General features: G+C 51.6%; 4 protein-coding genes across 4 annotated transcripts; 2 read left to right on the top strand and 2 right to left on the bottom strand.

The window, feature by feature from the left end:
• Positions 1–1,168: 1,168 nt before the first annotated feature.
• On the top strand, positions 1,169–2,206 carry PODANS_3_3320 (uncharacterized protein; the record flags this gene model as incomplete). The annotated part of the gene is made up of 1 exon (XM_001909082.1): positions 1,169–2,206. One exon carries the CDS (start codon positions 1,169–1,171, stop codon positions 2,204–2,206), a length of 1,038 nt encoding a protein of 345 aa, XP_001909117.1.
• Positions 2,207–6,316: 4,110 nt separating this feature from the next.
• On the top strand, positions 6,317–7,768 carry PODANS_3_3310 (uncharacterized protein; the record flags this gene model as incomplete). The annotated part of the gene is made up of 2 exons (XM_001909081.1): positions 6,317–6,506; positions 6,561–7,768. 2 exons carry the CDS (start codon positions 6,317–6,319, stop codon positions 7,766–7,768), a joined length of 1,398 nt encoding a protein of 465 aa, XP_001909116.1.
• Positions 7,769–8,550: 782 nt separating this feature from the next.
• Positions 8,551–11,527, bottom strand: PODANS_3_3300 (uncharacterized protein; the record flags this gene model as incomplete). The annotated part of the gene is made up of 3 exons (XM_001909080.1): positions 8,551–9,859; positions 9,912–10,916; positions 10,956–11,527. The coding sequence occupies 3 exons, from the start codon at positions 11,525–11,527 to the stop codon at positions 8,551–8,553; spliced, it is 2,886 nt and encodes a 961-aa protein (XP_001909115.1).
• A 1,160-nt stretch (positions 11,528–12,687) lies between these two features.
• PODANS_3_3290 (uncharacterized protein) lies at positions 12,688–13,347 on the bottom strand (the record flags this gene model as incomplete). The annotated part of the gene is made up of 1 exon (XM_001909079.1): positions 12,688–13,347. A coding segment is annotated over one exon (660 nt), but the record flags the coding sequence as incomplete, so codon positions are not given.
• Positions 13,348–14,028: the final 681 nt, after the last annotated feature.

Here is a 14,028-nt window from a genome sequence, read left to right as displayed (position 1 = left end):
CTTCTTTTCATTCCTTGAACCCTCACCAGATCTGTTTACATTCTCTTCCCACCTTCACCCACCACCACCACCACCTTCACTTGCTTCTTGGCAGATTCGACAACTCCTCATTTCGGCTCTATTTCATCGTCTTCTGTCTTTCCGCCAGCTTATTCTAACTACCGTCTTCATTCTGGATTCGCTTCTTTATTGACAATCCGGGTCTCAACACGGCTCGACACGCCTTCAATCTTTGAATTACGCCTTCAACTCAAAAGCAAAGTCTTCATCTTTTAAATACCATGCCTTCGGTCCAAATAGCGTGGGGTCTGCTATCTTGAATATATTGTTTTGCGCCTTTCCCAAGCGACACGCCCTCTACACATACGCACTTCCCACTCCAAAGACACCAAAGCCACCATCACTCTTCACAGCTCATCTCAACGACGCCAAATCTATTCTGCTCTTCCAAAGAGACCACGCCTCCATCCCAAAGACATCACTTTTCTTATCATATTGATACCCGCGAACACACTCAACCTCACTCGACAGTTCCTGTTCATTTTCTACCTGGACCTGGTAGAGTCCATCGTCGAACATTGTCCCGTTCCCTCTCCAATACTACCAACCTGGAACTCGGCGCGCCAATCTCAGCAGCTCACAATGACTTCACCCAAGATCAACATGTGGCTTGAAAGAGCCCTAGGTGAATTCACAAGGAGCGAACTTGTCGAATTTTTTACGGCTATCGGAATGCATCTTGCCGATCATGGAGAGCAACCGGGAATCCACACACTGTTGGAGGGCGCCTCAGCCCGGACAGACAGTGACACCGACATTGCTTCCCTTCGTTGTATGCTGTGTTTGGAAGTCGGGCCAAGTAAACCCTTCAAGCAGAAAGCCAATCTTGTCACACATTTGCACAAATTTCACCTCACGAACCACTGTCAGTGGGAGTGTCCCCAGAGCGGCTGCGGCAAGCCGTTTGACTCCATTCCTGGGATGAAAGGACATCTGAAGGAGGCTGGCCATACTGTGGTTACGTACAAAAGTTTTGCCCCCTTGTCAAGTACCGCCCAGGGCCTTGTTTTTTTGGCTAGGCCAACTTCGGCCAAAATTCTACCGCAATTTCCTCCAAACCAGTATTTTCCACCTTTCAACACCACTTAGCCAGCCAGCCAGCACCACAATGGCTCCCAATCGCCACCTTACTACTGAAGAGCGTCAACGAATTCGTACCCTTTATTTCGACGGCCACCTTAGCCAACCCCGAATTCAAGAAACCACTGGTTATACGAAATACCAAATCCGCCATGCGATACGAGCCCCGGCGGCCGAGGTCGCCCCACGATCTGGCCGACCACGCGTTATTACGGCCGATCAAGAGCTCGAGCTTATTCGGTATGTGTGTGAATCAAAGGCACACCGTCGGATGAGCTTCCTGGAGCTTTCTATTGCCCTTTTCAACTCCCTTCTTAACTGGATTACGATTCGCAACGCCCTTTACCGCCACGGATTTCGCCGTCGAGTTGCTCGGAAGAAGCCTCCTATTTCAGAAGCCAACCAGCAAAAGCGACTGGCCTGGGCTATAGAACATAAAGACTGGACTCTCGAACAATGGCGTACAATCCTTTGGAGTGACGAAACCTGGGTAGTTGGTGGTCCTCACCGTAAGCAGTATGTTACACGCCGAATCGACGAGGAATGGGACCCTACTTGTATCGTTGAAAAGCACCAGAGAAAAGGAGGGTGGATGTTCTGGGGCTGCTTTTACGGCTCAACTAAAGGCCCTGGTATCTTCTGGGAAAAGGAATGGGGATCGATCAATGAGTATTCTTACCGAAAGAATATCCTTCCTAACGTCCACGAATTTATTAACGATACCTTCGAGCAACACCATTTACAGCTTTCTTTTATGCAGGACGGCGCACCTGGCCATCGAGCGGCCGGTACGAAGAAGGATCTTGAGAATAGGAAGATTAGAGTAGTTGATTGGCCTCCTTTTTCCCCAGATTTAAACCCTATTGAATCCTGTTGGAATTGGATGAAGGATTATATTGAGGATAAATACGGCCTTGAGGAGAAGCCGTCGTACGCGAAGTTGAAGAGGTACGTGGAGGAGGCCTGGCAAGAGCTTCCGGAATCTTACCTTCAAACGCTGTTGGATTCGATGCCCAGTCGGTGTGAGGCAGTAATTGCAGCGAATGGTATGCATACAAAATACTAGCTATAGATATGGTGATTATTTTGTAGAATACAATCGTCAGGGTGGACCTTGACTAGCGCGAGTACTTGACAAGAAGGCAAAACTTACCCCTGCACCACAGTAAACCGATTCGCTGTGGGAAACTGGAAGACTTACTGGAAGACTGCAAAACTGCATTATGCCCACAGGTCGTCTTTGCATGTGGTGCAAAGGTTTGCAGGGAGGTCTTTATAGTATCCGACCACTCCGAACCTGCAAGAATTACTGCAACCGCTCAAGACTACTGCAAGCACATCGCCAACCACATGGCCGCAGGTCACGAGTGGTCTTATTCGAATCGTTTCCGGAATCTCATGCGCCAATATGGTGTGTATGAGGCCTTCAAGGCTCAGGGCAACGACGTGGAACACTTCGAATGGCAGCCGCATACCTCATTCGTGTTGAGGAAGGTGTTGGAGACTCGCCATTTCAATGCTCAGGATAGTGAACTGTTGGCCTTCTGGGCTGGAAAGCTCGGCTTCGTATCCTACTCCCTACCCACCTCGCCGATACCGACAGAGCCACCCTTGGGCATCTCACTTCCTAAAAACAGTGAGAGCTGTGCCTGGTGCAACAAAAGTCCCACTGCTTTATTGCCCCCCCCCCACGGGATTCCTTTTCACGGCTTCAGTTACTCGCAGGCCTCTGAGACCCCGACTGGAGTGGCTTCACTACCGGCATCCAGTCATGTTGAGTTTGTGGCTGCTCAAAATGAGATGAGCCGATCGCTTACAGGCATCAACGGCAATCTAGAAGGCTATCCTCTGGGCTTTAGTGCCAGCTTTTTTTCTGGCCAGACCGCGGTTCCTGCTGGACATGGTCAACTGTACATCAACAACCCCCCAACCTCCCAGCAGCCTTCTACAACTCGGCCGGCTTCCTTGATGGGCGACATGCATGCACCTCATGAGCCACTATCTGGGATCAACGACCCTCTTAGTGGCCCTCTCCTGGCCGGCACGGGCAGCTTATTTTCTGCCGGTCAAACTGCTGGTGCGTTTGGAATGCGCACCAACAATCCCTCGGCCTTCCAGCAGGCTTATACACCTCGGCCGGATCTAGTGGTGGATGAATATGATGCACCCCATGAAGTGGATCAAGAGGACACTCCAGTTTGGACAAGGAACACCTACGACCACTGATCAGCGCCTGGCTCTCCGAAGAGAGCTCTCGACACTCAACCCCTCAGCATGTCGTCGCACCTCTTGCTTCGCCACTGCACCTCTTTCTTCACCACTGCACCTCTTGCTTCACCGCCGCATCTACTTCTTCGCCATTGCACCTCTTTCTTCGCCATTGAGGGTACCTTTTAGACTTCGATAACGGCTTTTCTGAAGATCCTTTTTCTTTTGCAATTTCTTTGGGTATAGGGAACTGATGGGTTTGAGTCTGGGTTTTGGGCATCTTCTCTGAGTATACCACCTTTGATAGGGGTATGCTACATGAGGTAGATATGAAAAGAGGGCTGATTATGACTATCGTTATGAATCACCGGGAAAATCCAAGGATGAAAGGAATAATACCTCATGGGTATATTTGGGTTTTATATAGATGGTTAGACGCTTGCTTCTTGTTCAATGCATTGCCTTGTTTTGTTTTGTTTTCCTTCTTCTGCTCTCTCAGATCCGCTGTCCAATCCTGTTGGTGATCGAGATGAATGACTAACGTTCACCCTTGGGGTTTTGTCGGTATCGTCATGGTTGGGCAGTGCCGAGCATCCGAGTTATAAGTTTGGTAGGGTAGGTAGGTAGGTATGATGAGAGAAGTAAAAGGTCTGGATTTGTCTTGTCGGACTCGGGACGGGTTGGGCTGCTAGGCATGATCTGACAACATCAAGGAAGGTAGGCAGGTAGGCTTGAGACATCGCAGGAAAGATTGGGCAGAGGAACAGAAAAGGGTCGCACGGCCGTATGTCGGTGGCTTAGTGAGGATTAGAAGTCTCGTTCATGGATGAGTGCGTAAGTGGGTGAGCCATGGGTGAGTGCGCAAGTGAGTGAGCCATGTGTGAATGAGTTCGGGTGGGTGCTTTTGACGGGAGGCTACTGTAATCACTGAAGGATCGGCAGTTGAAGAGAGATCAATATTGGTGTCAGATGCAGGTATGTTGCTCCGTCCGGGGAAACACTTGTGCTGTGTAAGCGAGGCTATCGAGGTTGTGGATCGGACGCGGAAGAGATGGAGATGGTGGAATGAGGGGTTTGAGATGGTGATGGATTACACTGCTTTGGAGTCGGAGGCTGGCTGCATGAGTTGCGGTAGTTGAGTGATGTGCGAGTTTATGGAGGGAGACTGAATGAATGAGGTCAAAGGAGGGCTTGCTTCGAGGGCAGGCACGAGGGAGCAACCCAGCCTGCTCACTTCGAGTGGTCAGTACCTATTATTCCTTCCAGCCATCAACTTTATTGACAGCGGCTTCTATTAGACCTCACTTCTTCAAGATCAACCGCCAAGACAGGAGATATACCCATTCCTTGCGACTACTGCCGCCGCTCATCAGACCAAGTCTTTCAGCCTCGACCAAATCGTCGTCCGCACTGTTACGTTTCACATCTCCTCATCTCAGCTCTCGAGGAACTTTTCACATCACCTCCTGTGTGAAAAATGCGCCTGGAAATAAGTGCCGTGTCGTGTCACATTTTTGGAGCATTTTCCGCGAGTCCCTTCACCTGCACCTCGGACATCGGAGACTGAAGGCCGATTCACCAGCAGTAGCTGCTGTATATGTCATTTCTGACAGTAACAAGCTAACAACTACTGTGCCCGTCAAATAGATGAAATCTCGCTCTCGTCATCATCAGTTGAACGACCATTCGCAATCTGATATTTATTAGCCTGGGTTCTGGTCGTCGTCAAAAATAGAGGGGAACCCACCACGGCGGTTAACCCACGATTGGGCGAGCTTCCCCCATTGCCGCTCGCCGCTAAAACCTACCAAGATTGCCGCCAATGCAACTTCTCGAAGCGCAAAACCATCACCACCAGAGCCGCATCACCGCTCTCTCCCAGCTGAGAAGTTACGAAACACCAATGTCTTGGAATCCACGGACCTGGACCACCGGAGTGGAGGGACGGACGATCTACTGATCTGCATGTTCCCGCACCAACTTCGGAGGAAAACAAAAACCTCTCTTGCTACCCCTGCATTTGGCGGCGTGTTTCAACGGCAGCCAAAATCCAGGGGTAAACAAAAAAAAAGAGGAGAGTCGATCCATTGGGAATGACGGGATGACGTCGCACAACCAAGCAAACGGACTCCCGCAGCTTCCACCCCGCGATTGTTAGCCCCCCTTTTGTGATATGCAGGCGGATGGCTCAGGTTCAAACAGTGGCGTTGGGAGGTGCTGAGGTGGTCCAGGAGGTGGGCGCCAATCATAAGGGGTTGTTTGCTCACGACAAACAAACCGAGTCCTTTACGGCTGGATTCTTTTTCTGACTGTACCCTGTGTTGGATGGATGACCCCTGGGGAAACATCCCGACCCTACCTCCGGACCGGTGCTCTTGGATGGCTACGCCGGGAGGATTTACATGTAAGTGGCAGGGAGGATCTCGGTACCTGCATGCACACAGTATGGATGCACAGGAACGTGAGGTAAATTTTCCGGTCCCTTGCTCTCGTGGTAGGGATCCCTGTGTTGGTTGCACCCCCTATCATTGTTGCGTTGGTTCTCCTCGGCTGTTTGTTTGTCATGCTGCGTGTGCATCCTGTTGTATAAGACCATAGTTGGTCCCAGCAGGTCGGGTGCTTGCTTCCTCTCTTGTCCCTCAGTCAGTCCTGAGACTCTTTTCCCTCTTTGACACCAGGCTGTCATTCATTCTTTTCGACTCTGGGAGTTCTACTCGTGCTTTGACAAAAGTATATCTTTGGTCATTCCTTCGCTTCGCTTCAGTTTGGAGCATCAAGAGCCAGCCGTTCCTTTTTGGTTCTTGTTTCTCCCTATTCTTTCACAGTCTCTTCGACAGAGACAATAGCCTGGATTGTTGATCATCCTCTTGACGCCTCGACCTTTTCAGCGCCAGTCACTTCGACTCGACTTGCAAACCTCGGCAGCTGGCCTACAGAATATCACATCCTCAGAGAGCCACCCACCAAGATGCGGTCCAACCTCTTCATAGCCAGTCTGGCTACCACCTTTGCCTCCCTGGCAACAGCTCACACAGTCCTCACCACCGTCTTCGTCAACGGCGTCAACCAAGGTGATGGCACTTGCATCCGCATGTCCAAGAACCCCGACCGCGCCACCTTTCCCATTGAAGGCATCAACAACGCCAACATGGCCTGCGGTATGTCTCCCCCCTTTGTCCTTCTACTTCCCGAGTATCTAACCCTCCCCCCAGGCCTCGAAGGCGCCACCCCCGTGGCCTTCACCTGCCCAGCACCCGCGGGCTCAACCCTCACTTTTGCCTTCCGCGAATGGGCCGACGAGCCCACCAAGGGCGCCGGCCCCATCGACCCCTCCCACATTGGCTCAGTAGCAATCTACCTCAAGCAAGTCTCCAACATAGCCACCACAAACCCTGCCGGCGGCGGCTGGTTCAAGATCTACTCCGACGGCTATGACTCCTCTCGCAAGCAATGGTCAGCAAAGAAGCTCATCGCGGACAAGGGCCTCCTCTCCTTCTCCCTCCCCTCCGGCTTGCCAACAGGTTACTACCTCGCCCGCTCAGAAATCCTCGCCATCCACGACATCTCCGGCTCAGGACCCCAATTCTTTGTCAACTGCGCCCAGTTGTTTGTGTCGGGGTCCACCACGGGAACGGTGTCCATTCCCTCGGATAAATCAGTCTCCATCCCCGGCCATGTCAAGTACTCTGATCCGGGAGTTACATACAATGTTTATGAATCCAACCCTGATACCAAACCTTACAAAGTTGTCGGGCCTGCTATTTTCCGTCCATCTGGTCCTGGCCCCAGCACAAACGCTAAGCAAACCGACGGTGTGATCCCAGCGGGTTGTATTCTCAAGAACGCGAACTGGTGCGCAAAGGAAGTGCCGGATTATAGCAACGAGAATGAGTGCTGGAAGGCGAGCGATGACTGCTGGGCGCAGTTGGATAAATGTTATACTTCTGCGCCGCCGAGCGGCTCGAGGGGGTGTAAAGTCTGGCAGGAGAAGAAGTGTGACAAGATTGTGGATAGTTGCCGGAGTGGGGATTGGAAGGGGCCGAGGAATAAGGGGCAGAAGGTGGGGAGTGAGAGTGAGAGTTCGGCGCCCGTGCCGGGGAGGATTCCCGGGGTGGGGGTTAGTCCGGGGGTGGAGGAGCCGGGGGTTGTGGTCCCTGAGCCGGAGCCGGTTGAGGGGGGTGATGGGGGGTATGAGGGTGGGAATGGTGAGGGTGAGGGTGAGGGTGAGGAGGAGGAAGAAGAAGAGAATGACCCTGCTCCTACCACGACGAGAGAAGCGGTGGTTGTGACACCTGTTCCTACTACGCTTGTTACTAGGCCTGCGACTACTACTGAGGCTGCGGCTCCGGTGACGACTGGAGGGGGAAAGAAGGGGTGTAAGAAGAGTAAGAACTATAGGAGGAGGGCGGGGAGGGACTAGGTGGGTGGACTTTTTGGACTCGTCGTCAGGTGTTCAACTTTTATCTTTCACTTCTATTCTCACACTCCTTAGACACTCTTAGGGACTTTTTTGTCGTCGGTGTTTACTTTGATCATTGGGAGGGATGGGATGGGACGGGTTGGCTTTCACTTCTTCAAACATACTTATCTTCAGTTGTACATTTGCTTTTGGGACGGGTTTTATGACGGACAGGACCAGGTTCGGGTAGGTCTGGCAGATAGATTTTAGGAAAAGAATAAGGAAAAGAAATGACTGTTATGACATGCATGATGTTTCTTCGTGTCCAAGATATGTAAACACTGGTGTCATGAAAGAAAGAACTACGATAGTTGACCAGTCTATATCAGCCCCCCAGTCTTGTCCAACAGTGTGACCTCATAGCCTTCCTCTCACCATACACATACAACATTGCAAGTTGAAGAATGATGAGTTTTATAACACACAATGCTCTGTCAAGCTAACAGGCAATAGTAGCTACAAAGCTATGGCAGAGATAAGTTATGTACCGGGAAAGAAAAAATTACATGCCTACCAGCTAAACAGAAAGCTAAATCTTGGCAAAGACTACAACCAACTATACACACCACCCAGTATCCTTCTACCCGCATTAACCTCTAGCAAATGACCCGCCGACCATAAATACCACCCATAAAACACACAGGATATCTTGCCAACATACCCCCATTAACAAACCATAATATCCCCGCACAGGTATCTAGCAATACTAGCACCTCATAACAAACACCAAATCCCCTCACCCCTCAAGAAAGCAACTTCATCACGTCCGCCATCCTCGTCTCCTTCCTCTTCTCCTCCTTCTTCTCCCTTTCCTGGAACGCCTTCCCCACCAACTCCCTCTTCTCCGCCTGGATGTCCAGCACCCTCTCCTCCACCGTCCCCTCCATCACCAACCTCCACACCGTCGTCTCCCGCGTCTGCCCCAACCGATGCACACGATCCACCGCCTGATCCTCAATCGCAGGCGCCCACCAGCTATCTGCCAAAACGACAGTATCAGCAGACACCAAGTTCAATCCCACACTGCAGACCGCCAAACTAGCCAGCATGATCCTTGTGTTGGGGTCCTCGTCAAGAGCCTTGATAGCCACGTCACGTTTGGTGGCGTTCATGCTGCCGTCAATACGAGTGTAGGTGTACCCAGCCTCGTCAAGCTGACGCTGGATGACATTGAGGAAGGAGGTCCACTGGCTGAAGATGATGACTTTTGACCCCTCCTTCTTCAGGGTAGCTTGCAAAATCTTGAGCAAGGCTTCGGTTTTGGAGCTCTTGGTCTCACGGTCGAGGTTGTCCACCTCCATTTCTTCGATGCCCTTTTCAGGTGCGGGCTCAACCAAGTTGTCTTCGGACAGGCTAGCCCGACACATAGGGCACTTGCCCTGGATTTCAATCACCTTGGAAATGCAAGGCCGACAGAAAGCATGCTTGCAGTGAGTGATGACCGGGCTCTTCATGACCTCGAAGCAAACAGGACACTCCTCTTGGCTTTCTATGAACAATTGGAGGGCCTGCTGCAAAAGGGCGCGGTTCTTGGCGTTGAGTGGCACGACATCGTTGTCTTCGAGGAGCTGAAGAAGGTCGGTGATGCGATCCTTGCACAGTGTCCAGTGATTGCAGCTGTGGCACGTTAGTGCGAAAGTCACAATACAAACAGACGAGAACACACACGTTTGGCGAAGACGCAAAAGTCTCTCAAGCACACTCTGGAATCTATTCTTCTCGGCACCACGCCCTTTCTTGCGGCTCTGGAAATCCCTCAGCGCGCCCTGCGCTTCAGAAAGCAAAGCGTCATATTTCTTCTTCTCATCCTCCCAGAAGGTGATACGGTGGATGTATTCGGTCTTGGCCGGAAGCTTGAGGTCCACAAACTTCATGTCCTTGAGACGACGGAGACAAAGATCGTTCATAAGGTGCTGAAGAAGAGACACGGCGCGACGCTGCTTAAGCGCTATAGGTCTACCAATCACCATGTTGAACACTTCTGGTTGCTCGATACCACCAGTGATGCGGAGGAATCTAAGCAGAGAGTGCAGATCTCGGATGTTGTTGATGCTGGAAATAGTTAGCAACAGCTCGAGAATGGGCACAGCATCAAATAACATACATGGGGGTTCCCGTCAGAACCCATCGTGACTGCGCCTTGAGCTGGCAAGCGGCCAAAGCAGCCTTGGTCTTGGCGTTGCGAATGGTGTGACCTTCATCGAGAACAATCCGGCGCCACTCAATCTGAGAAAGCGGTCCTTTGCCAGAAGCCTCGCTAGCCAAGGTACCATAGCTTGTAATGACAACACCGTACTCCTTTAATGCCTTGGCAGTGGTCTGCCTGGTCGTGCCGTGATGAATAAGAACCTTAGGGGCGTCCTTCTCGTGGACATGGCGCTGAATCTGTTGCTCCCAGTTGCTTATTACGCTCACAGGCGCCGCAATAAGCGTGGTTCCGGGCCCTCCAGTCATGATCAGACTGATGAATTGCAGAGTCTTGCCTAAACCCATATCATCGGCCAGGATTCCTCCTGACAGAAGAGAAGGGGGCGTTGCAACGGTGATGTTGGTGCCAAGATTGTTGTAGTTACCCTTGGCATCGCGTTTCCAAAGCTGTACCGAGTCTGGGGAGCCAGGTTGCGGGAAGGTTGGGTTTTCCTTCGCGGTCAGCCAAGCAAGACCTTGGAGCTGATATGGCAGCAATTTGGCCTTGATGGACTTGGGTTGCTCAGCTAGGGGCATTTGTGAGAGCTGCTCCTCGCTTAAGGCCAGCGTCTGGACAAAACCTCCACCAGTTGGCCGAACATTCACGGACTGACTGGCCTTGGTGAGGTCCTCTAGAGTGGTTTCCGATGCCGGAGCCGGAGCCGGAACGGGCAATCCCACGGCAGACCTGTCGCTCTTCAAACCCATAGATGGACGCCGTTCATTCTCCGCATATTGACGGCGCAGCTCATTCTCGGCAGCCTGACGCTGTAACTCATTCTGCTTCCGGGTAGTCTTCAACTGGGTGGCCTTGAGCAGCCTGTCTTTCTTGAGACGGTCCTCCAAAGCAAGGCGACGCGCGGGGTGACTCGTCCCGTAGATGTTGATCTGGACTGGGCATTCATAGTATTCTTTAGGCCCGCTGACGACAACCTCAATGTCAATGTCTCCAGCGTCCTACAGTTTGTTAGGGGATATCGACAGGCTCGTGGGCCCGGGAAGACGTACCATGTATGGAGCAAGCTTGGACGCGACATTGCGGGGAATGTGACCGACTTGCCTGCCAAACACATTGTCGATGCGAATGGCATTTTCGTCGTACTGGTTGGAGGGCTCTCGCTTGGAAACAACGACCTCGCCAATCGTCACGACACCATTGTAGTATCTCACACCGACAATTTTTGAGGCTGGCGGAAGCGTGTTAGTAGGCCTTTTATACTGATGGGGCAGAGTGTACCTACCAAAGCCACCGTAGAGCTCCAGCTGTTCATCGTCAGTCTGAGTGAGCGGTTCATCGTCAGCCTGAGTGAGGGCGATAAGCTCAGCTTGCTCGGGAGGACTCAGGGGAGGATTCTGGAATGCCTCTCGCTCGGCGGCTGTGGGCTGCGAATAGCTTGGCGGCTGCGAAGAAGTTGACGGCTGTGAAGAAGTGGACGGTTGCGAAGGAGGTGAGGGCTGCGAAAACGTGAGACGCAGGGCTTTGGCGGGGGGCGTCCACCCGCTGTCGTCGGAGGCACGTTTGCGAGGCGGCATGTTGAGTTCGAACGCGCTAGACGCTAGACGCCAGACGTGGCGAACTGCCAGTGCAGTGGTCTCGTAGCTGAAGAGAAGCACAAGCTCGGGGTCCGGCGAAAAGGAGAATAAAGAGTTCGGATGGCAGCAAGCCCCCACGAAACTCTAAATGCACAATTGGGGCGGGAATGACCCAAGCGTGAATGACGTCGCAGGTCGACCGGGGTCGCAGTCCCGACAATTTGGAAGCTGTCACTCAAGCGCAAGTGCCAAACGCGAAAATTTGGAGGGGCTGACGCGCAATCACGTGACACCAAGCCTGTTGATCAACAGCCTCCTTCAATGTCACCCCCTGACATGTTGGATACCCAAGTTCAATTGGAAAGATGTAGTCGCTATATGTCAGGATATAGTCAATATTCTATAGAAGATAGTCTTTAAACCTTGCAGATAACTCGATTGGACTTTAGAGAACGCCAAAAAAACACCTATATCCAACTCCTCGGCTCAGACGCACTCATGCACGACTTCGAGGCCGATCAAGCGTAGAGGCATCATATGTCTCCTGTGCAGGCCTTCTTTCCAGATCCCTTGGGGTGCTTTGGGTGGTCATCAGTATGGGGCTGTCATCTGGTCTGGCCAGAGGTAAAAAGTTCCATGATGTATTTGCTCGCCCGACCATTGAGTGTGAGTCATTGTCATGTGGTTGAGTCGACATGGATCTTCTGACAGTTTCGTCATATAGTCGTCTGGGAAATCCGCTAATGGATAAATAACTTGGAGAAGTTTGGCCTGGTGTAGGCGCGCGAAGGCCAAGGGAGAGGCGAACAGGGCCGGAGGAGGCTCTTTCCATCTCGACCTCGACCTCGAATTTTCCGCTTCTGCACATCTCGGTCCACATTTCTTGTCTGATGGCAATCATTTTGGTTTACTCTTTACGCTGGCGGTAATCGGTCTGAAGCAAGAAATGTGGCTCAAAATCGGGCGTGAGACGGCTGAAAAGCAGAGTGCCGAGGGATTTGGCATCATCGCTCCCGGGGTCGAATCTGCAGCGGATGGAACCTGTCGTGGACATATTAGTAGGTTTTCACTTGGAAATCACAACGTCCAGAAAAAAAATGGCAAAGCTGTCATGATTTCAGCTTCCAGTCATGAAGCTTGTTTTCGGGGGGATGCGAGGTCTATGGCACTCGTCTAAAACGCCGGCATAAATCGAGCTGCAGGATGGGTGTGTCTCTCAAGGTGTGGTGATATGGGAAACAATGGGACAACCAACACATACCTTTGCAAACACGGCCCTTGATCACAGGGCCTTCCCTCTCGAGGCAAAATGAGCTTGCAATCAGCCTATCGGCCGCGTCTTTCAGTTCGAGGCTCCCTCTGGCACTTAGACGAGTTGTTGTCTCCAACAGATCCAGTTGGTCAACCTTGTCTAGACCCGGTCTTATATCAAACATAACATTGAGACTGATATAGCGTGCCCGGTCTTCGGGATTGTCGGTCATGGCGACATGCGCGTAGTAATCGTCCCAGGCCTTCTCACTGTTCAGTTGGCCCTGAACCATACCGAGGATGATGTTGACCAAGTTGCGAAACCCCTTTTTTGTTGGCTGGGGGACCTGGGTAGTTACAGCATCCTTACTGGTACCCAGACCAGTTCCAAGAGATAGCAGTACATCGGGCTGTTGATATTGGACATTCTTCCATAGAATCTGACGCTCATGATGAGCAACCCAAGCGGGACAATTGTAATGCAAACCTCCATCTACGAAAGATTTCCCAGTAGCAGGTTGAACATACGGCTTGAAGTAGGGAGGTGCAGCCGATGTTGTCAACGCACTGTTGTGAGCAGGGCGATCAATAAATTAACCATGTGCAAAATAAGTGCAGATTGAGTGAAAGGGGGACTTACGCTTCCCAGACCTTTATCTCATTCTGGGGATTTGCCGAACGCAGAATTTCGTAGTTCACTATGATCAGTTAGTACCTTAATTACCTGAGGTACCTAGCTGGGGTATGTTCCAGAAGGGAAGAGCAGGCAAAGAACGAATACCACATACGCCTAAACTTCTCGCGTTCGGGGCCGGTGACGTTGTAGTTGGTTAGCAGGATAGGCTTGTCGGAGTTCCCTGATCGCAACTTTGACATGCGACCGAGGTCCCCTGTGTTTGCCACCAAATAATAAAGAGTCCTCCCCGAAGACTCCCTGCACCCCTTCGTTGAGAGGTCTTGTCCTGTACCAGCTGCTTCACAGTTTTTTCAGTCTTCGGGGGGTGAACGCCTTCCCGCAGAGGTCCTTGAAATCGCGTATGCACTCTGATACAGGAAGATTTTTTACGCCCAGGCCGAGAGAAAAGATTCCTCCGGTGCTAAAGAGTTCATAGTTAGCTTCACAATGCCTGATGGTGGCAAGCTGAGAGCAATATGGACTTACCTGGTACCCACAATCAGATCAAAAAAGTTTTGCACGGGGATGTTGTTGAGGAGTTTCTGTAGTTCCTCCAGCATGATCAACTCAACAA

This window comes from Podospora anserina, chromosome 3, assembly GCF_000226545.1.
Source record: "Podospora anserina S mat+ genomic DNA chromosome 3, supercontig 2".
Classification (NCBI taxonomy): Eukaryota; Fungi; Ascomycota; class Sordariomycetes; order Sordariales; family Podosporaceae; genus Podospora; species Podospora anserina.
Note: the sequence above shows the minus strand (reverse complement) of the source record. Positions and strands in the feature narration are given on the sequence as shown.